The sequence below is a fragment of the Suricata suricatta genome, chromosome 17, assembly GCF_006229205.1.
Source record: "Suricata suricatta isolate VVHF042 chromosome 17, meerkat_22Aug2017_6uvM2_HiC, whole genome shotgun sequence".
NCBI classification, from domain to species: Eukaryota; Metazoa; Chordata; class Mammalia; order Carnivora; family Herpestidae; genus Suricata; species Suricata suricatta.
Genome location: NC_043716.1, coordinates 47,039,346 through 47,062,375, shown reverse-complemented (window position 1 = coordinate 47,062,375; position 23,030 = coordinate 47,039,346). Strand labels below are relative to the sequence as shown.

At 50.1% G+C, this 23,030-nt stretch overlaps 1 protein-coding gene across 2 annotated transcripts in view; it reads left to right on the top strand.

Moving 5' to 3' along the window:
* The first annotated feature begins 6 nt into the window (after positions 1-6).
* RGS9 (regulator of G protein signaling 9) overlaps positions 7-23,030 on the top strand; it is a 71,006-nt gene continuing 47,982 nt past the window's right edge. For both annotated transcript variants that reach the window (XM_029928923.1, XM_029928922.1), the window contains exons 1-7: positions 7-76; positions 11,684-11,780; positions 16,809-16,859; positions 18,241-18,347; positions 18,551-18,602; positions 18,858-18,916; positions 19,993-20,069. In XM_029928923.1, coding sequence (XP_029784783.1) covers positions 20-76; positions 11,684-11,780; positions 16,809-16,859; positions 18,241-18,347; positions 18,551-18,602; positions 18,858-18,916; positions 19,993-20,069 — 500 coding nt within the window. In that variant the 5' untranslated portion in view covers positions 7-19. The remainder of the gene's footprint in view (positions 77-11,683; positions 11,781-16,808; positions 16,860-18,240; positions 18,348-18,550; positions 18,603-18,857; positions 18,917-19,992; positions 20,070-23,030) is intronic.

The window sequence follows — 23,030 nt, the reverse complement described above, 5'->3', positions numbered from 1 at the left end:
AATCCAGCCGGGGTCCGCGATGACGATCCGACACCAAGGCCAACAGTACAGGCCGAGGATGGCATTTCTCCAGAAGGTGAGCGTGGTCCGGGGCCCTGGGCCCTGCGGGGGTGCGCGGGGTCCCAACTCTGGGAAGTGAGCGCGGGGCTGCTGGGGAGGCTCGGAGCGTGTGGCCGGGAGGGGAGGGCATCCCTGTGGTGCGTTAGTGCTGCTTGATGATATTAAATGACTATTCCTTGTGTGTGTGTGTGTGTGTGTGTGTGTGTGTGTGTGTGTGTGTGTGTGCAAGCTTGTGTTTGAAAGACTGTAATGATTATGATTAGGTTTTCAGGTAACCTGTCTGTAGCGGAGAATCCGAAGCCAGGGGCGATGGTCCGTGGCAGGCTAGCCAACAACCTGTTACTCTGGAGAGAAGGGCGCCAGAAGGCAGTTCAGCCGAGGCTGTGTCAGATTTGAGACAGAATCCAGATATTGTCCTGAGGTTCCCAGATGTTGCATTAACATTTGTGCCATTTTTCTTTTGGATCCCAAATTGCAGTATTTTAAAGAGTGTGGGTGTTGAGTGTGTACACACTGACCACAAAACTGGTGTGATTTGTCTGGTAAAGGAACCCACTCCCAGCGCCCCTAGGTTCCTCTTCCAAGTATGTGTATTTGTGCATCTTCCGTCTGTCTGCTGGCAGGAAAAGTCGGAACCTTTTCCCTTCCTCTGCAAAGGCTTTCTCAGACCAAGTGGCCAGGCACAGGGGATCTGTCCTGTGGAGACTTGGGACGTGGCATGGACCTTGTGGGGTGATGTGTTGGGGTCAAACTGGCTCATTTTGTTCTTGGTGTTTGAGATCACCAGTGTCAGAAGAGATGGACGGAAGATGAGGTCCCGGTCACTTGCCCACCCTTCATCCGCTCTACAGCCATTGTTCACAGTGCCTTCTTAGGCTTATCTCGTTGAGTAGAATTAGCTGAATGCTTTGTGACAATAGGAACTCTGCCTTGAGCCTTTGGGACTCAGCAGATGGGTGTAGTCAGGGACCAACTGTCCTGATTTGACCAGGACTTTCAACACTAAAACCTGGACGGCCCGGGCACAGCTGGTCACTCGTGGTCCACCTGCTTCCGGAAGTGTGTGCATATCCCAGGAATTGGAGGTGTGAGGATCATCTGTGAAACAGAGAGGTGGAGCGTTGTCTCTTTCAGAAAGAATCCTTAGAGCCTACAGCACAGACCAGTTTCTTAAAGCGTCAGAAGCCCCTAAGCCTGGTATCTGAAAGCCATAAATCATCTTCCAGGATTTTCCCAGGACTGCCTTCTTCTTCCAGAGAGTAGTTGTCCGGAGACGTTCTGTTTTCTGAATCTCGGACACTCTTTTCCATCATGACTGTCACCTGGTAGATTTTCCTCTTTAGCTGGCCTTCCCGCTGGTCTCTTGGTTTTCAGTGCCCTGTCTACCCTGACCCCCAGCCTGTCTACCTCCAGACTATGCTTCATGAACACACTGATTTTCTTTCCTAAATCAACACTGATCTCCTCAGCCCAAAAACCTCCGCTGGCTTCCCCTGTACACAAGATAAAGTCCAATCTGCTCAGCCCGGCCTCTGGGGACCCTGCTCTGACCCACCTCTCTCTACCTCCAGTTGCCTTCCGCCTTCTGCACCTGCCCTCCAGGGAAACAAGCAAAGCGGCCACAGTCCTCAGTGGGGTCTCACCTCAGTGACCTCCCTACCTTTCCAGGAACCCTGTGCCCTTTCAGACAGCAGGCTCCTCCACTGGGAAAGCCCTTTCTCCCCTTCTCACCGGCCAACTGTCCATCCCTCCTCCGTGAAGGTCCATCCCCGCCCCCCTGGAGCAGAGCGACTTCTTTCTCTGTCCCACAGACTCCGCCCATGTCTCCAGTACTGCTGTGTCCCTTGGCCTTGTGGAAGGGACCCTGTCTATCTGCGTGTCCTGAGGTCCTCAGTCAGGTCACAGAGCTCCTTAGGGCCAGTTTCGAGAGCCCTGCGGGGAGTCCTCAACGATGGGCCAGCTGAACGAGTTGCCCAGCCTACGGGAGAAAGACCCAGACCAAAAGAATGTGGACATGGGTGTAGTGTCATTCACCACTCAGTGAATATTCAGTGAGATATCCAATGAATATTTATGAAGGACGGCGTGTCCCCATAGAGGGGGCTTACATGCATGATCCCATCCGGTCCGCAACACAGATGTTGTTGTCACCATTTGCCGAGAAGGAACTGATGGTCAGAGAGGTGCCTTGCCATTTGGTGGAGGAACCAGGAAAAATATGTGATACGAGCTGTGAGCTTGGGGCAGAGTGGAGGCTGTGGGGAGGTCTGACCTAAGTCCTGGGGGATGTGGAACTGAGAACCAGAGGATAAATGGGAGTTCTAGAAAGAGAGAAAGACAAGGAAAGGTGTTCCAGGCAGAGGGAACAGCATGTGCTAAGTGTGCGTGTGTGACGCACAGGGGACTGCTTCCCATGGCTGCGACACCCGTGGGCTCCTGCTCTATGTTGGCTTGTCCCCTCTGTGATGGCCAGAGCCCCAGCCCAGAGAGTCCCAGTTGCTGCGGTCTGTGGGATCCGCCATGGGATTGACTCTTGCTGCCATGTGGGAAGCCTGCAGTGAGATGCCGTGCTTTCTGGAGTGGCCTCTGGCATTGGCTTTGCTTGCGAAGGGAGTGAAGAAACAGAAATAGGAGGAGGTGTGGGTGGAGCATGGGGTCTTTTGCCCGTATCATTCTTTCCTTCAACACACACACATAATCGTGCCCTTAGGTGCGAGGCCCTGGGCCAGGTGCCCGGGCGGGACACCATGGGGATTAAGACTGGGCCCCTTCCTCCCGGATCTCAGAGTCTCACAGAGAAAGCCAGATGCGTAAATAAGGAGAGAAGCATTCTCAAGAGCATGGTAGACTTTGTCAGAGATGCGTGTCTATATCTCTCTACCTGGAGAGAGGTGCGTGTGTATGTATGTATCCGACACAGTGTGAGGGATTCAGTTCTGCCCGGGGCAAGGGGATCAGGACACGTGTCATGAAGGGGGTTGTAGCTGAGTTGAGGTACAGGAAGGAAGTTAGTTTTCTTTGCCAGGAGGATGGGGAGGTGAGTGACTTTTTAGGCAGACACAAACACAGATGTGTGGAGTCAGATGCTGGCATGGGAGAGGCACCGAGGACGGGAGGATGTCGGCCGATGTGAAGGCTGGGAGGTCAGGAGGGCCCGAACTGGGGAGTTTGTACTGGGCTCAAGGAGTCTGATGCTTTCTCCATCCAGTGAGGAGCTGTTTGCTGTTTTAAAACCATTCGGTTTATATCTGGAACGGCGATTCTGATCTGAGGGACCAAGTGCTTCTCTACCCTGGTTGCACTTAAAATATATTGATATCAGGGCACCAGGATGGCTCCATCAGTTAAGCGTCGACTCTTGATTTCAGTTCAGGTCATCATCTCACAGTTTGTGGGTTCGAGCCCCGTGTTAGGCTCTGCGCTGAGTGCTCAGAGCCTGCTTGGGGTTCTCCCTCTCATCTCTCTCTGTCCCTCCCCTGCTCACTCTCTCTTTCTATAAATAAATAAATATATAGTGATATCAAGTCACTGTCCTTAGACAGTGCAGTGGAGTGCAAGCACGGGTGTTTTTTTTTTAAAAAAGCGCTTCCAGGTGATTTGACTGGACAGTTGAGGTGAAAGACCTTGGGGACCTTTGGCCACCTCTGGAGACATTTTGGGTCGTCCCCTCTGGAGAAGAGGGTGCTCCTGGAATCCAGTGGGGGAAGGCAGGTGGCTGCCAGCTGTTCGTCAGTGCGCAGGACGGCTGGCCCCACAACAAGAATGGTGTGGCCCTGCCTGTCCACGGCGCTGCGGCTGGGGACCCCGGGCTGGGGGACACGCTCACTGGAGGCTGGACACGCACCAGTTAGAAGGCAGATGCCAGGTAGGCAGAGCCTGACAGTCAGTCCGGAGGGGGATCCGATGGTCCCACGGGGCAGGCTGTCATGTAAGGCACACCTCAGAAACAAAAGCTGAATCAAGAGATGATCCGGCCATCTAGAATGCTCCCTGGGATTTTTAAAAAATGTTTATTTATGTTTAAGAAAGACAGAGAGACAGAGTATGAGCAAGGGAGGGGCAGAGAGAGAGGGAGACACAGAATTGGAAGCAGGCTCCAGGCTTTGAGCCGTCAGCACAGAGCCCAACGCGGGGCTCGAACTCCTGAACCCGGAGATCATGACCTGAGCTGAAATTAAAGAGTCTGAGGTTCGGCCGACTGAGCCACCCGGACGCCGGGCCTCCGGGACGTTGACCAGGGTGGGCAGAGCAGGATTTGAGTACTGATGGGGCTTGTGAGGGCAGTGGGCTGCCAGAGTGAGAGACGGGGGGGTCCTCAGGCCTCTGTGCGGCCAGGCTCAGTGGCAAAACGAGGCACTTTGCCCGTCTCCGCACAGAAAAGGACTGATGATTATCATACCCCCTGGGAGCCTTCTCTGGCTTAACGGAAAATTCCAGCCCTAGAGATCTTGCATGGTGAGTGACGGCTCCTTAGCGCGGGGAGTGGCGTGGGTGTCAAAGCCCCCCCGTGATGTCGGGGTTCCCTGGGATGCCTGCTGTCACTCTGTGGCACGTCGGCTTCTATGAGAAGGAGCGTGGGACCCCCGCCCCCGCCCCTGTCCCCCAGTGCCAGGTCACAGAGTGGGGGTGCCATGTGGCCTGGACCGTGCCTGGGAGCGCGATTTGGCGGCGTCTGGTTGGGAGTCGGCCTTGACATTTGCAGGTGGGGAAGGCTGGCCTCTGCCTCAGCCCCGAGGGACGCCCACGGGACACCAGGGGGAGGTGTGACAGTTGGCAGCCTTGGGAGCTGAAAGGCAAGGGCTTCTCGCGGGCTCCCTGGAGAGCCTGGAGACGCCTGGGACTCTCTCTCCTCTGCGACGGGCAAAGGGCTTTTCCTCTGTGGCAACAGAACTTTCTTTCCCCGCAGCTCTGGGGGCTAGAAATCCCAGAGCAGGGCTGCACAAGGGTGGTTTTCCACCAAGGCCTCTCTCCGTGGCTTGCCGACGGCCACCCTCTCTCCGTGTCCTCACGGGGTCTTCCTTCTGTACAAATCTGTGTCCTCATCTCCTCCTCTTCTTATTTATTAAAAATACTCATTTTTGAGGTGGGGAGGGATGGAGAGAGGGAGACAGAGCATCGGAAGCGGGCTCTGCGCGGACAGCTGACACGGGGCTCGAACTCATGAACCGCGAGGTCAGGACCTGTACCGAAGTCAGACACTTTGCCGACTGAGCCCCCCAGGTTCCCCTAACTTCCTCTTCTGAGGACACGGTGCTCTGGGATTAGGGCCCACCTAACCACCTCATTTTGCCTTACTCACCCTGTCCCCCAATGCACTCCATTATGAGGGACTTGGAGATAGAGCTTCAACGTACACATTTGTGGGGATACAAATCAGCCCACAACAGTCTCCCAAGAGTTTCCTTGGGGGACTGGGGAGACCCCTCGGAGGCATTTACACGAGGGAAATTCTGAGGCAAACTGAGTGGAATTTCGCGGGCCAAACTCCCCCAGAATCTTCTCGAGGTTCACGAGATGCGCCCTCCTCCCCCAGCCCTTCTTCTCTGTGAAGGGTGACAGACCTGCCTGAAAGAAATGTGACTCCCCGAATTGTGTTGTAAAAATAACTCTCATTATTCCTCCTCTGAAGACTATTTTCAAACTCTTTATAACTAGTTTTTTTTTTTTTTTTAATGTGAAGAGAAGGAATCCAATCTGCTGACTTTCTATCAGATTTCTAACTCATACGGCAATTTCTATTTCTTCTCCAATAGCTTGGCCCCCTGTTCCTATGAAACACTGTGGTCTCATCCAGGCAGAGTTTTTAAAAATTATTTTTTTTAATGTTTTTATTTATTTTTGAGAGAGAGAGAGAGAGCGCAGGAGCAGGGGATGGACAGAGAGAAAGAGAGGGAGACACAGGATCTGACGCAGGCTCCAGGCTCTGAGCTAGCTGTCAGCACAGAGCCTGACACGGCGCTCGAACCCACGAACTGTGAGATCATGACCTGAACCAAAGTTGGAAGCTTAACCGACTGAGCCACTCAGGCCCCCCACAAGTAGCTTTTTAAAAAAAGTGTACTTATTTTCATGGGCACCTAGATGACTCAGTTGGTTGAGTCGGACTCTTGGTTTCCGCTGAGGTAATGATCTCAGGGTTCGTGAGACTGGGCCCTGTGTTGATGAGTATGGAGCCGGCTTGGGATTCTCTCTCTTCCTCTCTCTCTGCCCCTACTTGCCCCTCAGGGTAAATAAATAAACTTAAAAAAAGTTTATTTTGAGAGAGAGAGAGAGAGTGTGTGCACACACATGAGTGAGAGAGGAGGAGAGAGAGAATCACAATGTGTTAATGATGTAGACGTGGGCTTCAGCCCAGGAACCATGAGATCAGGACCTGAATTTAACCAACTGAGCCACCCAGCCGCCCCGTCTAAGAATTTTTTTGAATAAATATGGGATTTCATCTGGCAGCTAATGTGAGAGAGGGGAGGCCTGAGCCCGTACACCAGAAAATCAGGCATTTCCTGTCCTAGCATATAAATCTGAGGCTCACGGTTGGTCAAGAACTGTAGGAGTGAGCCCTGCAGCCCACGGCTCCTGGGTCCCCCGTGTCCAGAAGAGGCGGCCTCCTCTTGGCCCCTCTTCCCCCTGCTGGGCTCGCCCCTTCGCCCCCTCACTACTGCAGGCTCTAGGCTCACCCAGTGGCCAAGACGCTGCTGGAGCCTGACGCTGCCAAAGGCCAAGCATGGCAGCTCTGACTGGAGCAGAAATGGATAGCTTCTGTTCCGGAACGGTCTGTGAGCCGAGGCAGTGTCTGGGCAGATGGAACCCACACTCAGTCCTGCTCCCTCGCGTGACCCTTCACCTCCAGGGCAGCTGGTCGGTCTCTGTCTATGGCTGTCTCTTTAAAATTTTTATTTTATTGTGAGATCGCCTGGGTGGCTCAGTCACTAAGCATCCGACTCTTGATTTCAGCTTAGGTCATGATCTCGATATTGGTGAGTTCGAGCCCTGCGTTGGGCTCTGTGCTGACAGCACAGAGCCTGCTTGGGATTCTCTCCCTCCCTCTCTCTCTCTCTCTCTCTCTCTCTCTCTCTCCCTTCCCCCCACTAGATAAATAAGTAAATAAAAAAATGAAGTTTTTACTGTATTGTGGTAAGAACACTTACCATGAATATCTACCCACCTTAAAAATTGAAGTGTACAATGTTGTTAACAACCGTTTGTCATCAATAGAGGTGATATTGTGGGGCACAGCTCCAGAGCGTGTTCACCTTGCTTGACTGAAACTTGGAACTTGTCCTTGACAGCTCAACTCCCATTTCCCTTCCCCCTGCCCCTGGCACCACCATTCCGGCCTTTGATTCTGTGAACTTGCCTGTTGGGTACCCCGCGTCTTTCTGTGACTGGCTTACTTCACTTAGCCAAATGTTGTCCAGGTGCATCCTTCTGTGAAATACCGCAGAATCACCGTCTTTGCAGAGGCTGACTAGGGTCCCTTTGTATGTCTGTGCCACTCTCTGCCTTGTTCACTTGTCGATGGACACGTAGGCTGTTGGCACATCTTGGCTCTCGTGAACATGCCGCCCCGGACCGGTGGTGCTAGAATCTCTTCGAGATCCTGACTTCAGGTCTTTTCAATGTATGCCCAAGAGTGGGGTTGCTGGTGATTCTAGTTGTAATTTTTTGAGGAAGCTTCATCCCATTTTCCACTGCAGCGGCACCATTTTGCATTCCCAATTGTACATGTGGGTTCCAAGTCCAATCTCTTTGCTTCCCTGCGTAGAGAACCCTGGGGCTTTCTCAGGCCATTCCTCCCTTCCTATTCACCCTCCATGCATAGATTTTAGGATCTTCTGAGTCATCCTTTTCTTTTCCTGGCTATTTCTTTTCCTATTCCAATTGGCACCCTCCCTATTTTTTGGGTGCCTAATTCAGCCTGCAAGTGCTGTCTACTAAGAACTCTGTGCATAGCATGATACTAAGTGCTTTAAATGCTTAATCTCATGTTATCTTTGCAATATCTATCTGATGATATAGGTACTATTGTCATCTCTATGTTATAGAGAAATGAGTCTTAGTGAAATTTAGCAATTGACCTTGCTTGTATATTGAACGGGGATTTGAACTGAGCTTTTTCTGTGCTCAGATCTCTAGCATTTATCTTAGTTAACTTTTTATTTTCAAACATATGTCTTCCCAATGCTCCACGGACTTGGAGTTTGTTTTCTATCTTCTTGTATCCGCCCACAGTGCTGGGCACTTAGTAATGCTCAATAAACACCTGCATTTGGATGGTAAGTAGAGCAGGGTATTTTATTCCCAGGGATCTAAACACAGCCCTGCATGCCAGGTTTCAAAGATGTATGAATTCTATGAAAGCTGCTGATATTACTGATTCTAACTATATCTAACACAAATATCTCCCGATAGAGCATATATATCTTCATGCTTATTATATATCTTTAGGCGTCTATAACATTTACCTGTCCTTATAAAGCACTTTTACATGATTACTTAATGAGATTCTAAGAAATTACAAAACTATGCCAGTTACTTGGGCGCATGCTATCTGCATCCCCACTTTAAGGTGCGGGAGGGACATCCAGAGAGGTTAAGTGAAATCCTGCAGGTGGTAGAGAAAGGAAACCCCACGAGGCTGTCAGATCGTGGGCTTTGCTTTGTACTCGCTGCCAGCGCTGAGCAAAGTCTAAAAGGTAATTTAAAGGGCTGTACAGAGTGGGGGAGTGTAATTTTATTAAAAAGCAGGAGCACGATGATATAACCACGTTAGTGACATGGAGGGGAAGTGGGTGGATAGGTGACCTGCTTCGGTTTGGGTAGCGGCTGGAATGCGGACAGGTTGGGTTTGAGGCGCGGCCCTCCGTGAGGATACAGCGGGCTGTGTGCGGGACAGGGCTTCCGGCCAGAGAAGGTCAGGAAAGGTCTGTGTTCCTACCTTGGGCTCCTTCCTTCCTGTTTCATGCTTCTGCTCCTGCTGCCCCTGGAGACTGGAATGCCCTAGCCCACCATCTTGCCCCTCTCTGGTCCCTGATTCCTATCCATCTTTTGAAGATGCACTCGGGGGGTCCCCACTCTGACCCCTCCTGGCACTATTTTGTTCTCATCACACCAGCAACTCACCTCTGCCATTGTACTTCCCATGTTGTCCTATAATGTCCTTGCAACAGACGGTGCACTCCGTGGGCTCAGGGGACCCCATCACCTTATCTCTGGGTTTCTGGAGTCAACCGTGACTGGTTGTTGAGTGAGTGACTAACTGATCATTACAAGCACCGTGGGGGTGCACGATTTCTTCATGAGTGAGCGATTTCCCCAGGAAAACAGGGCGCTCGAAACCTCTGCCTTGGCTTTGTCCGTTCCCGTCATAAACATCGCCAAGAGAAACACCCCGGTTGTCCTTTTCTTCCCTAAAGCTCCACCTTTATTCTTCTTTAATTCTTAAAACATTAAAAAAGTTTTTAATGTTTATTTGTGAAGGAGAGAGAGAGAGAGAGAGAGAGAGAGACAGAGGATGAGTGGGGAGGGGCCGAGAGAGAGAGGGAGACACAGAATCGGAAGCAGGCTCTAGCCTCTGAGCTGTCAGCACAGAGCCCGACACGGGGCTCGAACTCACAATCCATGAGATCATGACCTGCGCTGAAGTCGGACGCCCAACGGACTGAGCCGCCCAGGTGCTCCAATTTTTAAAAATTTTAAAACTTACATCCGGGTTGGTTAGCATCCAGGGCAATAATGATGTCAGGAGTAGATTCTAGCAATTCATCTCCTACGAATAACACCCAGGGCTCATCCCAACCCGTGTCCTCTTTAATGCCCCTTCCCCATTTAGCCCGTCTCTCTGCGCTGCCTTTCTTAAACTGTGCCAACCTATCCCAATTTGTTTTAAACTATCCTTCAGTCGATTTTACTTCCATTTAATTTTTTCAAGTAGAAAACTATTTTTTATTAGTAACAATTTAAAAAATTCTCTGAGGACCACCGGGGCTATCTTCCTGCGGTTGCTCTGCCTTGGACAGTTCACCGCTTCTGTTTGTTTCAACTCTCTCTTTGATGCTCACGTCTAATTCTTATCTCAGACCCTTATCTCCTTCGAACTTGGGACATTCATTTTCTGACCTGCTGCCGGACAGTGTGGCTAGCTCGGTCCGCATTCCCAAACAGAAGCGTTTGCTTTCGGAAGGTGCTCCTTCCTTTCTGTTGTCTACATTTTCTTTCTTGGTAACTGGCAACTCTGCTCACAGGAGTTATAAACGTTGCCACCCTCACGGAAGGAGTCAGTCGCTCGCAAGTTCAGTTCATCCGAGCTAACGAGGCTCTGAAAGCCATGCCTTCTTATTCTGTTTCATGCCACTGCCTTCGTTTATTTATTAATTCAGGCATCAGCCGTGTGTTGAGTATCACCTATGTGTCAGACACGACTCCAGGCAGTCACAATAGAGCATCAGACAATAACGGACAGAAGACCTGCCCTTGAAGAGCCTACTTTCTGGGATCAAGGGAAACATGCAAGGAACAACAATCAATAGAATTGTTAGAAGGTGAGAGCTATGGAAAAAGCGAGTAGGGGTCAGGAATGCCAGGGGTGGAGTTCCAAGTGGTAGCATTAAGTAGCATGGTCTCAGGCCTCCTGAGAATGTTAGCTGAAGCAGGTGATGAGGGAGTGAGCTAGGTATGTTCTTGGGAAGAGTGGTCCAAGCACAGGGAATAGCCAGAGCAAAGGCCCTGGGGCAGGAGGCTGGTACATGGTTGGCATGGCCAGAAAACAGCAAGGTGGCCATTGCGGCTGGATTGGAGGCAGCCAGGTGGGCAGTGGTAGGAGAAGAGTCAGGGCAGAAGAGCCCGGCCACGTAGAGCAGTAGGGGAGCTCTACCATTGCCTCTAAGTGGAATAGCCTTTGCGGGGGTTCGAGCAGAGGAGTAACACCTTCTAGAATAATCGATAGACTCATTCTGGCTGCTCTTCCGAGAAGAGACCACGGGGCGGAAGTGGCAAGCGTGGGAGCTCCACTATTTCTTGCTTGGACCATTGCAGTAGCTTTGAATGGATGTCCCCATGTGTCCCCTCACTGGCAAATTTCTTCATGCCTCAGTGTTCTTCTGTCTATCTTGGGCCACACTTTGCAAACTTGGCCTGGATTAGGCTCCTGTCTAGCAGTCGCTGCTGGAGCAAAATTCACGCTCTGCGAACGGCATTCGAGGCCCATTGTGATCTGGCTCCCATCTGTCGTGTTCCAGCTTCGACTGCCCTTCATCTGTTTTCTGTCCCTCCTCTCTCACCTTGGGCACTGTCATGCTCCCGTACCTTGGCTCGTGTTGTCCTCTCACTTTCTGGCCAGCAAAGCCCCTTTCTGGTAAGTGCCACCTTCCCTCCTAGGCCCGCACAGCATCTCCAAGTCAGAATGCATCTCTCGGAGCTCCCCACCCCAGCGAGGGGGGTTCGGGTCTGTGAAGCACAAGCGGAAGGCCGGTCGTGTCGTGGTTACTCAGCGCCCAGCCCGCTCCCGATCGCAAGCTCTCTGCGCTCATCCGTGCGTCTTTTGCTCTCTCCGTGCTGCCCCAGGGGCCTCGCTCGGCTTTTGAAATGGTTCTGATCAGCCAGATGTTCGGGTTCTGTTTTGCAGATTGAAGCGCTAGTGAAGGACATGCAGAACCCCGACACGGGGGTCAAGATGCAAAACCAGAAGGTCCTGGTCACCAGCGTCCCTCACGCCATGACAGGTAATGTACCCTGTGACTTCGTCTTGGCCCAGAACCATCCACACACAGCGGACAGCAGCCTCTGGCTGGAGGTCCAAGTTCAGCCGGCGGTCCATGTTTGTACATAAAGTTTTATTGCAACGCATCCACGTCCCTGGTTTATCTTTGGCTACTTTTACACTGCAATGACAGTTATATACCTGTGCAGAGACTGAGTTATGGCCCCCAAGGTGAAAATATTTACAGCTCTTTATAGAGTAAGTTTGCTGATTCCTGGACCACAGTCTCCTTCTGAAGAAGGGGTCAGAAGGGGAAGGAGAAGAAGAATCAGTAGGTCGCTTTCTGAAGCCGTCTCTCCCGGGAGGTCATTTAAGAAGTGTTTATGGTTGCTTTCTGTTTGCTTTGTTTTCATGAAATCAGGTAGCATGAAAAAAAATACTATCTGGCAGAAAAAAAATTGGTCTTTGCTCCACTCTTTTCTGATTCATACCGACACCTTTCTTTTTAATTAATTAATTAATTAATTAAAAAAAATTTAAATCTGAGTTAGGGGCGCCTGGGTGGCTCAGACAGTTAAGTGTCCGACTTTGGCTCAGGTCATGATCTCATGGTTCGTGGGTTCGATCCCCATGTCAGGCTCTGTGCTGACAGCTCAGCGCCTGGAGCCTGCTTCAGATTCTGTGTATCCCTCTCTCTCTGCCCCTCCCCTGCTCACAATCTGTCCCTCTCTGTGTCTCAAAAATAAATAAAATGTAAAAAAAAATTTAAATCCAAGTAACATACAGTGTAATACGGTTTCAGGAGTAGAATTCAGTGATTCATAAAACACCCAGTGCTCATCCCGGAAAGTGCCCTCCTTAATGCCCATCAGCCATTTAGCCCATCCCCCTACCCCAACCCCCTCCAGGAACCCTCAGTTTCTTCTCTGTGTTTAAGAGTCTCTTATGGTTTGCTTCCCTCTCTCTCTTTTTATCTTAGGTTTCCTTCCCTTCCCCTCTGTTCATCTGTTTTGTTTCTTAAATTTCACATGTGAGTGAAATTATCTGATATTTATCTTTCTCTGACTGACTTACTTCACTTAGCATAATATGCTTCAGTTCCATCCATGTTGTTGCAAATGGAAAGATTTCATTCTTTTTCATTGCTGGGTAATATTCCACTGTCTATATCTATATCTATATCTATATCTATATCTATATCTATCTATCTATCTACACCACATCTTCTTTATCCATTCATCCGTTGGTGAACATTTGGGCTCTTTCCATACTTTGGCTATTGTTGATTGTGCTGCTATAAACTTTGGGGTGCATGAGCCCCTTCAAATCAGCACCTCTGTATCCTTTAGATAAATACCTAATAGTGCAGTTGCTGAGTGGTAGGGTAGTTCGATTTTTAATTTCTTGAGGAGCCTCCATATTGCACCAGTTTGCATTCCCACCAACAGTACAAGAGGGGGTCCCCTTTCTCTGCAGCCTTATCAACATCTGTTGTTGCCTGAGTTGTTAATGTTAGCCACTGTGACTGGTGTGAGGTGGTATCTCATTGTGGTTTTGATTTGTATTTCCCTGATGATGAGTGACGTTGAGCATCTTTTCATGCATCCATTAGCCGTCTGAATATACTGACACCCTTCTTAACTATCCCACGGGGATGACACCAGCATCTCCTTTCTCTGGATGTGGGACAAAGGAGCATCATTTGGAGGATATTGACAGAAGGAGGATATTGACAAAATAAGAATGGATTTTGAATAACCTGTTGCATATGTCATATGAGTTTGGTCTTTTGGTCAAGAGTGTGTTTCCTGCTGACACATAGCGCCTGCCCACCACCTGACTGTCTTCCACTCAAGGTGCCCTGGCCTTGGCTGGCTGACAGTGTCCTGTTTCCCTTTCTATCTGCTTGGAAGAAAGAGCGTCCCCACCATCAGTGTGTCACTCAGGCTTCTGTGAGTGCAAGCAATGGAAGACCAGCCTGGCTAGTTGATGGGAATGGAGCAGAGTAGCTCACAGAAGAAAAGGAAACTGACGAGCCACCTCCGGGAAAGGCCAGGAGCCAGTGTGGTGCGGGCACCCAGAGAGCAGGAACTGATGGGTGATTCTGCTCTCCTCCTGCGCTTAAGATGTACCTGTGACAATTTTCTCCAAGGGATCCCTGCCCCGCCCCCCACCTCTGCCCCTGGTTGTCATTAACTCTGGCCTGGATTCTCCATTAGATTGGGAGCCTTCATATCTCATCGTTCTCACCTGGGTTATTCCGGTGCTCAGCAGGGCTGTTGGTCACGGGGGAGGTGTAATAGAAGTTTGCTGAGTGCATGAGTCAGTGCTGGTCTAGCACCGTGCAGAAAGCACTGGGCATTGAATCAGGCATCCTGGGATTGAATCTGTCAGGTGCCTTTTTCAAGCCATGTAGCCCTAGTCTCAGTGTGCTCATTAAAAAACATTTTTTTAATGTTTATTTATTTTTGAGAGACAGAGAGAGACACTGCGAGCAGGGGAGGGGCAGAGAGAGAGGGAGACACAGAATCTGAAGCAGGCTCCAGGCTCTGAGTTGTCCGTACAGAGTCTGACACGGGGCTCAAACTCACAAACCACCAGTGTTCTCATTTTAAAAGCAGGAATAGTGGGGGTGCCTGGGTGGCTCAGTCAGTTAAGCATCTGACTTCGGCTCAGGTCGTGATCTCACAGCTCATGAATTTGAACCCTGTGATGGGCTCTCCACTGATGGTGCAGAGCCTGCTCTGGATTCTCTTTCTCCCTCTCTCTGTTGTCCCTCCTCCACTTGTTTTCTCCTTCTTTCTCAAAAATAAATAAATAAACATTTAAAAATATCAGGATTGGCATATCCCTGTCTACGAGAGAACGACTGCAGGAATTAAGTGAGATAGTACTGTGCCCGTGGTCAGCAAGCACGGATGCTTGATGCTGGGCGATAGCTAGCAGTTCCCCACCCCGTGTCCCTTAGTGCCCACAGTAAAGTTAGGGATGGAGATGACCATCCACCTTTTGCAGGTGGGGCCATGGAGAAGCAGAGAGGCTCAGCAACTTGGATCTGACCCCAGCCACGTGACTCCAGTGACCACACCCTTACCCCCTGTCAGTGTGCAGAAGCTACTTTTTCCCTTGCACACAGGACGCACTTGGTTCCTGGGCTTGGGCGAGGCGACTGACCCCGCCGTGTTTGCTCTCGATCCTCCTGTGTGGCTGAATTTTGGCTGCCACTGGAAGAGGACATAGGGCCCTGCATCAGCACTGAGAGAAGCACATTGGGCCATCAGTCTCTACTCCTCAGACGGCAGGTGACCAGGGCTTCTGGGGATGACGGAGGCTGACGCAGGAGCCTGCCACGCTATTAGCACAGACCACGTGGCGCAGACGCTGGTGGTTCTGTAATCTCATTTGGTCTATTTCAGGAAGCGGTCAAGTGGATGAGAAATTCCTCGGCTCCTTGATGGAGGGCAGTAATCGAGCTGCTGTCTGCTTGGGTCTCTCTCTCTTGGTCTACATACCTCCCGAGTAGCATTCAAGGAGATCTGGGGTGGAAAATCTAGAACACCCAGTCCTAGGATTTTAAGGAGGATTTTAGCTAAAGATTTTTGCTTGAGAACAGCCAACCAGGGGTGAATAAAACTGAGAGCAATAGATGAGAACCCACTCAAAGCAATAACAGTGGGCATGTGGGCATGGACAGAGACAGTGTCCGGACATGTATGCCCCAGGACATGGAGAGGAAGGTGAGAATCACAGGTCCCTCCTTAGCCATGCTGTGGGCAGGTAATTAAGCCCAGAGAGTGTGTGAGTGGGTGATAAGGGCCTTCCCTGGAGGGGCCCAGAAGAAATGCCCCTTCACTAGCTCTTAGGAGGGAATTATCTATTCATGTGCAGCAGTCCAGCCACAAGGACACAGGCAGTGGGGTCTCAGACCCAGATCCTTCTTCTTGGTGCGTTCCGTGGGCCAGTACCCATGCAGGCAGGGGTCCAAGGCTGGCCTGGGGAAAGCAGGCGGAAGCTGCTGGGAAATGTGGTCGTTGGTATTTGCAAGATGGCGCCTGAATTGGGTGGTTCCTTCAGGACATCTCACCTTTCTTTGGGGAAGCTATTGCCTTCCTCGTAGAAGGAGTCTGTTCTCCTAGTGGGGCTGCAGGGCCCGGGTTGAGGAGGAAGCACATAGCTTCCTTGCGGTCCTACAGCAGTTCTGGGTTGTTCGTGGAACTTGGCTTGCTTTGGCCCTTAGATAAATCTGAATCCTTGGGAGATAGGTGGAGAGGGCTTGTCTTCTCTCCTGATCTCATCCCTGTCTGCCTCGCCTGCCTTTGTTTTCCACACCAGTCTTCACTCTGCATTATTGTTCCCAGGCTGGCCCTGAGACCTGCAGAGCCCGGGGAAAGGCTCCAAGTGGTGCCCACATTCCATTGTCTGAAATTATAATCAACCCACAGAGTGTCCCTAAAATATGTCCCACCCTCCTGCTTTGGCCAGCGTACTTTCACAGTGACCTGAAAGGCCGGGTCTGGATTTCGAATTTTTGGACTCCTCAGAGTTCTGCCTGGGAACTTGGGAGCCGGGGAGAACCGTCCTCTACCCTTTGCTCACTCCCACTTTCCCTCTAATCCCTGGCTCTGATGTCATGTGACCAGGCTCTGTATGGAGCCCCACGGACAACATGCTTTGGGTCTGTTTGTTTTCAGTGCTCAGACTTAGGCTCTTTACTTCCTACTTGAGAAATAGTAGTCTGTGTACAAATTATTGTAAGGTAAGAACATAAGTGCCCCAAGAGAGGTGGAGATTGAGGGTATGTGGGGGAGGAGAGGCTGGAAATCTGGCTGGAGTCAGATCTTGGATGACCCTGAATTATGGGCTGCAGGGTTTTGGCTGAACGTAGTGACGGGGGTGCGGTGGAGGGGAGGCCCTGAAAGTTTTGAGAAGAGGGATGAGATCACAGCTGAGCCTGGAGGAGACCCAATGGGGCACCAGCATGGAGGAGAGCGTGGAGGTCGGGGGACGGGCTTGGAAGCTCTGATGATGGTCAAATACCTCTGGTTTGCAGGAAGTGACGTTCTCCAGTGGATCGCCCAGCGACTTTGGATCTCCAACCTGGGTGAGAGCTCGTTGGGCACTCTGTCAACAAGGACCAGAGAATCTCCGGAGGCTAGAGACTAAAAGGAGGCTAGCCTTTGTCTCTGAGGAATTTACATTGGAGAGACAAGGCATGCATGTGTAAAGCATCCAGAATCAGAAGCTGGAAGGCATGATAGATAATTGGGGAAGAAAAATGGTTGTTTCATACAAAACATGGAGAGCTCGTAAATAACTGATTCTTTTTGGGGAAGAATCAGTCAAGACAGAAGTCTTGGAGAGGTGATACACACATACATCTGGTCTTGGAAGAAGGGATACTTGCGGATGGTGGTGGGGCGTTCTGAGGGCCTGTCTTCCCAGAGGGAAACTAGCAAGAGCAATGGTGTAGCAATGGACTGAATGAGACAGAGGGGGGAACGAGGGGGAATTGGGAGAGATGACTTCAGCTGGGTGTGGAGGGCAGTGGAGGGACATGTGTGTAGCCGGCATATTGCAGATTCCAAGTTTTATCTGGGAGACAGGCTGATAGGCGGCCGTGGGGGAGTTGTGAGCCTGGCAGCATGTGTGATGATCATACACAAGCGAGGATGTTTGCAGCACTTTGAGGGACGGGTTGGAACAGAATAGAAAGAATCTGAGGAACAGACTTCCCACTGGGAAAAAAGGCTCTTGGTATCACACGGCATAAAAAATGAGACTCGTCTGTGATGGCGGGAGTGAGACGTGAAGAAGGCGCCCTGGGGAGAAAGTCTCCCTGAGGCTTGGAGGCTGAGATACAGGATGGGACTTTGACTGGGTCCTTGAGCCCGAGGACTGCAGGAATGGAATTCCCTCTCGATGATGGAAAGACACCTGCTTTATTGGTGCCTCTGAGAAAGAGCCACGAAGGTTTTCCTTTAATTGATGCAAATCTAGAAACAAGCACGCTGGCGGTGGGTTTGGAAATGAAGTGAGGTGGGGAGGAGCTGGGATGGACGTTGACAATAAACATGACCTCCTTTTTCTTTTCCTCTTTGAGTGAGGGACTCTCTGGTGGTCAGAGATATTCTCTCCCTGCTCCTGGGGACTTCTCGAGCCCCAAAGGGTCCAAAGAAGCTTCTCAAGCATCTGCAGTGGACCACCTGTGGTCCCCATTAACGTCTGGGTTCACCGGTTCCCCCTGAGATTTAAGCGTTGTCATTCTTGGGGGTCGAGCTGGGGAAGTCTTCCTCTTACCATGTTCCCCAGCTGATATTTGCCCATAGCCAAGTTCAGGAACCATTGTCCTCTCTCCTTAGATGAAGTGCTGTTTGGATGGGAGCACATCTCCTAGAGTTAGGGGTGCTGTGTGGGGGTTGGGCAGTGAGCGTCTGCCTTTGGGGTCTGCTGTTAAGCTCCATGTCTTAACTGTTTCTTCTCAGAGGCACAGAACTTGGGCAACTTTATTGTCAAATATGGCTACATTTACCCCCTGCAAGATCCCAGGAATCTCGTTCTCAAGCCTGACAACAGCCTCTACCGATTTCAGGTGGGTTTTGGCCTTGACGTTGGTGTTAATATGGGATTAATCTTATCTGAGAAGGGAATTGCATGGCTTTGTATCCTCACAGATCAGAACTTTAGAAATGGTCGGGGAGGGGGCAGAAGTAATTTCATCTCAAGCCACAGGGCTTGAGTCAAGAGTCCAGTGCTGTTAGCCTGTGCTTACATGATTCCTGGTTTCTTTTGTAGACGCCATATTTCTGGCCCACCCAGCAGTGGCCGGCTGAAGATACAGACTATGGTAAAATTCCATCCCCCTATGCCTTTGGTAGGGCTTACTTATTTACTCGCTGCACTTTGGTGACGTTTGTCTTGCCGTCATCACGACCTTTATGTCCGTTCACATCTGTATTGGGTGTGTTCCCAGGGAAGGGAGCAAGGGTCTGCTGAAACTTCTCCCTACCAAGCCAAGGACAGCAGCCTCATGCATATAAAGGCTGCAGATGCAGTTTTAAAATATGGTGATCATGGAAAATGTCATTGCTTTCTTTTCCAGCCATCTATCTAGCCAAGCGAAATATAAAGAAGAAAGGAATTTTAGAAGAATATGAAAAGGTACAAAGATGCTTTCAAGTATAAATTATTATAATTGGAATAAAGTCTTGAGCTATTTTTTTCCTCTTCCCCCTTTGTTACATCATGTGTACCCTCATCATCCATCCGTCCTTCCATCCATCTGTCCGTCTGCCCGTCATCCGTCTGCCCACCATCCATTCATGCATCATCCGTTCATCCAACTACTATCTAACCATCTGTCCATCCACCATTCATCCTATCTGTTCATGCACCATACATCTACCGTCCATCACCCATCCATCCATCCACTGCTGTCTATCCATCCATTACCCATCCATCCAACATCCATCTACCACCCATATGCCATCCATCTATCATCCATCTGCCATCCATGCATCCACCATCCATCCATCTACTATTCATCCATCCATCTATTTAGAAGCAGCTTGTTGAAGTAAATTCTTCCCCATGTCAAGCTTCAGTTTCTTTTGCTGTAATTTAAGCCCTTGCCTCAGTGGCTACTGGACACATGGTAGCTGCTACCTTCCCTTTGCTGTCCTGAAACAATGAGACAATGAATATGCATGATAATGGACATCATGTGATGAACAGATATGAACTTGAGTTTGTGATGGGCAAACAATAGTGTAGCATTTGTTTTAGGCTGGATGAGTCTGATTTCTCAAAGAACACACCCATCTCTCAAAAGGCTATATTTCTGGGCAGACAGAAACAATCTTGCTGTATCTTTATTCTTCACAAATATGTATTTTGAAGAGACAGCATCATACCAATGTTAGGATTTGTCTGTGCATTTGTGATGCTCTGTTGTTGAATACTGAGTTTCTGCATTTCCCCTCATACTATTCTCCTCTTCCTAATCAGATTTGGGATACATTTATTTAAAAAAATCCAAGCCAGGGTGTGGCTTTTATTATAAAGGCTTTTTGAGAATTTGGTGCCACCCTTTGAATGAATGCCTCTGCAAAGCTGGATGGGAGATCATTTGGCTGCGTCTAGAGACAGTGGCATGCCTTCATTGACTTAGAGCTTGCTGCCCTGTGCACACAGCTTATGTGGAGGGGCCTAGCGTTCTTTTTGTTCTCCATTTCTAGGAAAATTACAACTTCTTGAACAAAAAAATTAACTACAAGTGGGACTTTGTCATCATGCAGGCCAAAGAGCAATACAAGTAAGTGAGAGATCACATTTGCCTCTGTTTGTCCTCCCTCCCTCCTTCCTTTCTTCATTTACTTTTATGATAACAAACCTTTATGGGGCTTTTATTGTCAAGCACTGGTCTGGGCGTGGGGCATATGAAGGCCCAGTCTGGGGTCAGGCGGACAAGGAAACTGGCTGCACTGAGATGAGGCTCTTGCCCCGGTGTTTGCAGAAAGAGCTGGAGAAACGACACTGAACTTGGAGGCTGCCTAGGAGGTCTCCAGGGGAAGGACAGAGGTGGTGATGGAGAGGAAGGGTGAAGTGAGAGGAAGGATCTTCAAAGCAGAGAGAACCAGAGTTTGGAATCAGGGGAATGCCCAGTTGATGCAGTTTTGTGTGGTTGGAGTAGAGAGCATAGAGCCTGGAAGCAAGACAAATGAGACACGAGATGTTATCGGGAACAGATCATGAGAGAATTCTGTGCTGAGGGCCGCGGGGAGCCATAGAAAAGATCTTAGGTGGATTTGCACAGTAGAACCGGCCATTGCTGCTCTTGTTGGCCTGCCTTCCACTTCAGAACTGGAGCCGTAAGTCCCCGTGAAGGCTCTGTCTTGTCTGGGAGAGCCAGACACAGGTGTTGCCGAGAGTGAATGCGTTGGGACGAGGTTAGGCTGTCCTAACAAATGTCCCCCCAAGTCTCGGGAGCACAAAACCACAGGCTCATTTCTTGCCTTGGCTTCACGTCCACTGTGGTCCCCTCCAGGACCCATGCTGAAGGGGCAGCACCAACCGGGCTTTGCCTGTTGCTGGAGTAGAGGGAGGCAGAGCCCATGTGGGTCACAAGGGATGCATGTCACTTGTGTTCACAGTTCATTAGCCAAAGCAGCTCATGTGGTCAAGCCCAAGTTCAGATGCCTTTGGGTGGGGATGGACAATCCTACTGGGTGCCTGCGATAAGGGGGAGTCAAGGGGGTCTGGGGTCCAGGACCAGGTATTTACCAAAATGGGTGAGTCCATTGGCTCATTTGCCCTGGCCAGTCCAGTTTCTGGAAGGTCTACCCTTGCTGGTGTATAGTTGGGCTGGACAGTGGAATCTTATCAAACAGCCTTGAGATCTGAGTAGTGGTGGATTTGGTTAGGGCTCTCTAGAGAAATGGAAGTAATAGATATATATGTATGCATGTAAATTGAGAGATTTATGATAAGGAATTGACACACACAGTTACAGAGTTTGAGAGGTCATAAGACCTATGGCTGGCAGGCTGCGGGGGCGGTCCAGAAGACCTGGTGTGATAGGTTCATCTGGAGGCTAGAGGCTGGAGGCCCAGAAGCTGACGTTGCAGTTGAGTCTGAAGGCAAGGAAAAACTGGTGTCCCAGCTAAAGGCCACCAGGCAGGAGAGAGTCCCTCTCCTTTGGGGGGAGATCAGCCTTTTTGTTCCATCTAGGCCTTCAACTTAAAATACCCTCAGCTGAAAACACCCTCGGGGACACATCCAGAATAACATTTGACCAAATATCTGGGCACCCCATGGCCCAGTCAAGTTGACACTTAAAGTTAGCCATCACAAGAGGTGAACATTGTTATGCAGAAGTGCCCGTTTGCGGGGAGGGGAACATAAAAATTCTAATGGCAGATGGCTTTGTTGCTTCGAAGGGGGACTGTCTGCTCTAAGGCTTTAGAGTCAGGTAGAGGAGCATTACTGAGAGACCTGGAACTGGTCTGTCATCGCAGACATGTTTCTGCCTGGGTATGTCAGTGGTGGAGCAGCTGCGGGGAGGGCTCTAACTTTCCGTCACTTGTGTTTGTTCATAAGGCTTCACTTGGTGAGTTCCGTGTACTATCTCTGTTTATGATGGTGAGAGAGAAGTGCTCACAGCAGTAATTCTTGTCATCCCTCACATCCACAAATGGGGAGACTGAGGCTTAGAGAGGTTAAGAAGTCCTTGGCAAGGTCACTCTGTGAGGTAATGGTCAAGCCTGGGCTAGTATTACTTAGCTCTAGTCAATGCACCAGTTTTGAGGCTCTTCTGGGCTGGGAATCCCCTCATCCTCCTCCACCTCTCTTCTCTGAGCAGGATGGCCCAGCGACCCTGCCATGTGCCTTCCAGGGCACTCCAGCGACCCTGCCATATGCTTCCCAGGGCACTCCAGCGACCCCGCCATATGCCTTCCAGGGCCCTCTAGCCACCTGTGCAACCCAGGGCTATTCTTAGTGGCTCCCACAGGCCCCACTGCTCAGACTCGACCTTATCCTGGACAGAGCTCTGTGTTGCCCTGTCCTAAGGAATCCCCTCCTCCATCATTTGTAGGTGCCTTGGGATGAGCAATTCCTAAAAGGCTCTTTTCTTCTGAGATACTCAGCTTTTCCCTACTAATTCCATTGTTTAACTCAGAGGCTGCCTCTGATTTCAGTGTTAGGGTATGCAGTGGCTAATTCTATGTGTCAACTTGGCTAGGCCGTGGCACCTAGATGGCTGGGCCACCACCAGTCTATGATGACACTGTCAAGGTATTTTTTAGATGAGGTTAACATTTACATCAGTAGACTGGGAGTAAAGCAGATTACCTCCATAGTGTGGGTGGGCCATGTCTAATCAAGTGAAGGTTTTAACCAAAAATACTGAGGGTTTTTGAAAATTAAAATTAAAAAATTTTTTTTTCATTTTTGATATATAGAGAGAGACAGAGTGTGAGTAGGGGAGGGGCAAAGAGAGAGGAAGACACAGAATCCAAAGCAGGCTCCAGGCTCTGAGCTGTCAGCACAGAGCCCGACATGGTGTTTGAACCCATGAACCATGAGATAATGACCTGAGCTAAAGAGGAAGCTTAACCCACTAAGTCACCCAGGTGCCCCAAAGACTGAGGTTTTCTGAAGAAGATGTAGTTCTGCCTCCAGATTGCCTTTGGACTCAAATTGTAACATCAACCCTTCCCTGGGTCTCCATGTTGCTGGCATGTCCTGCAGAATTTAGGCTTGCCAGCCTCCTCAG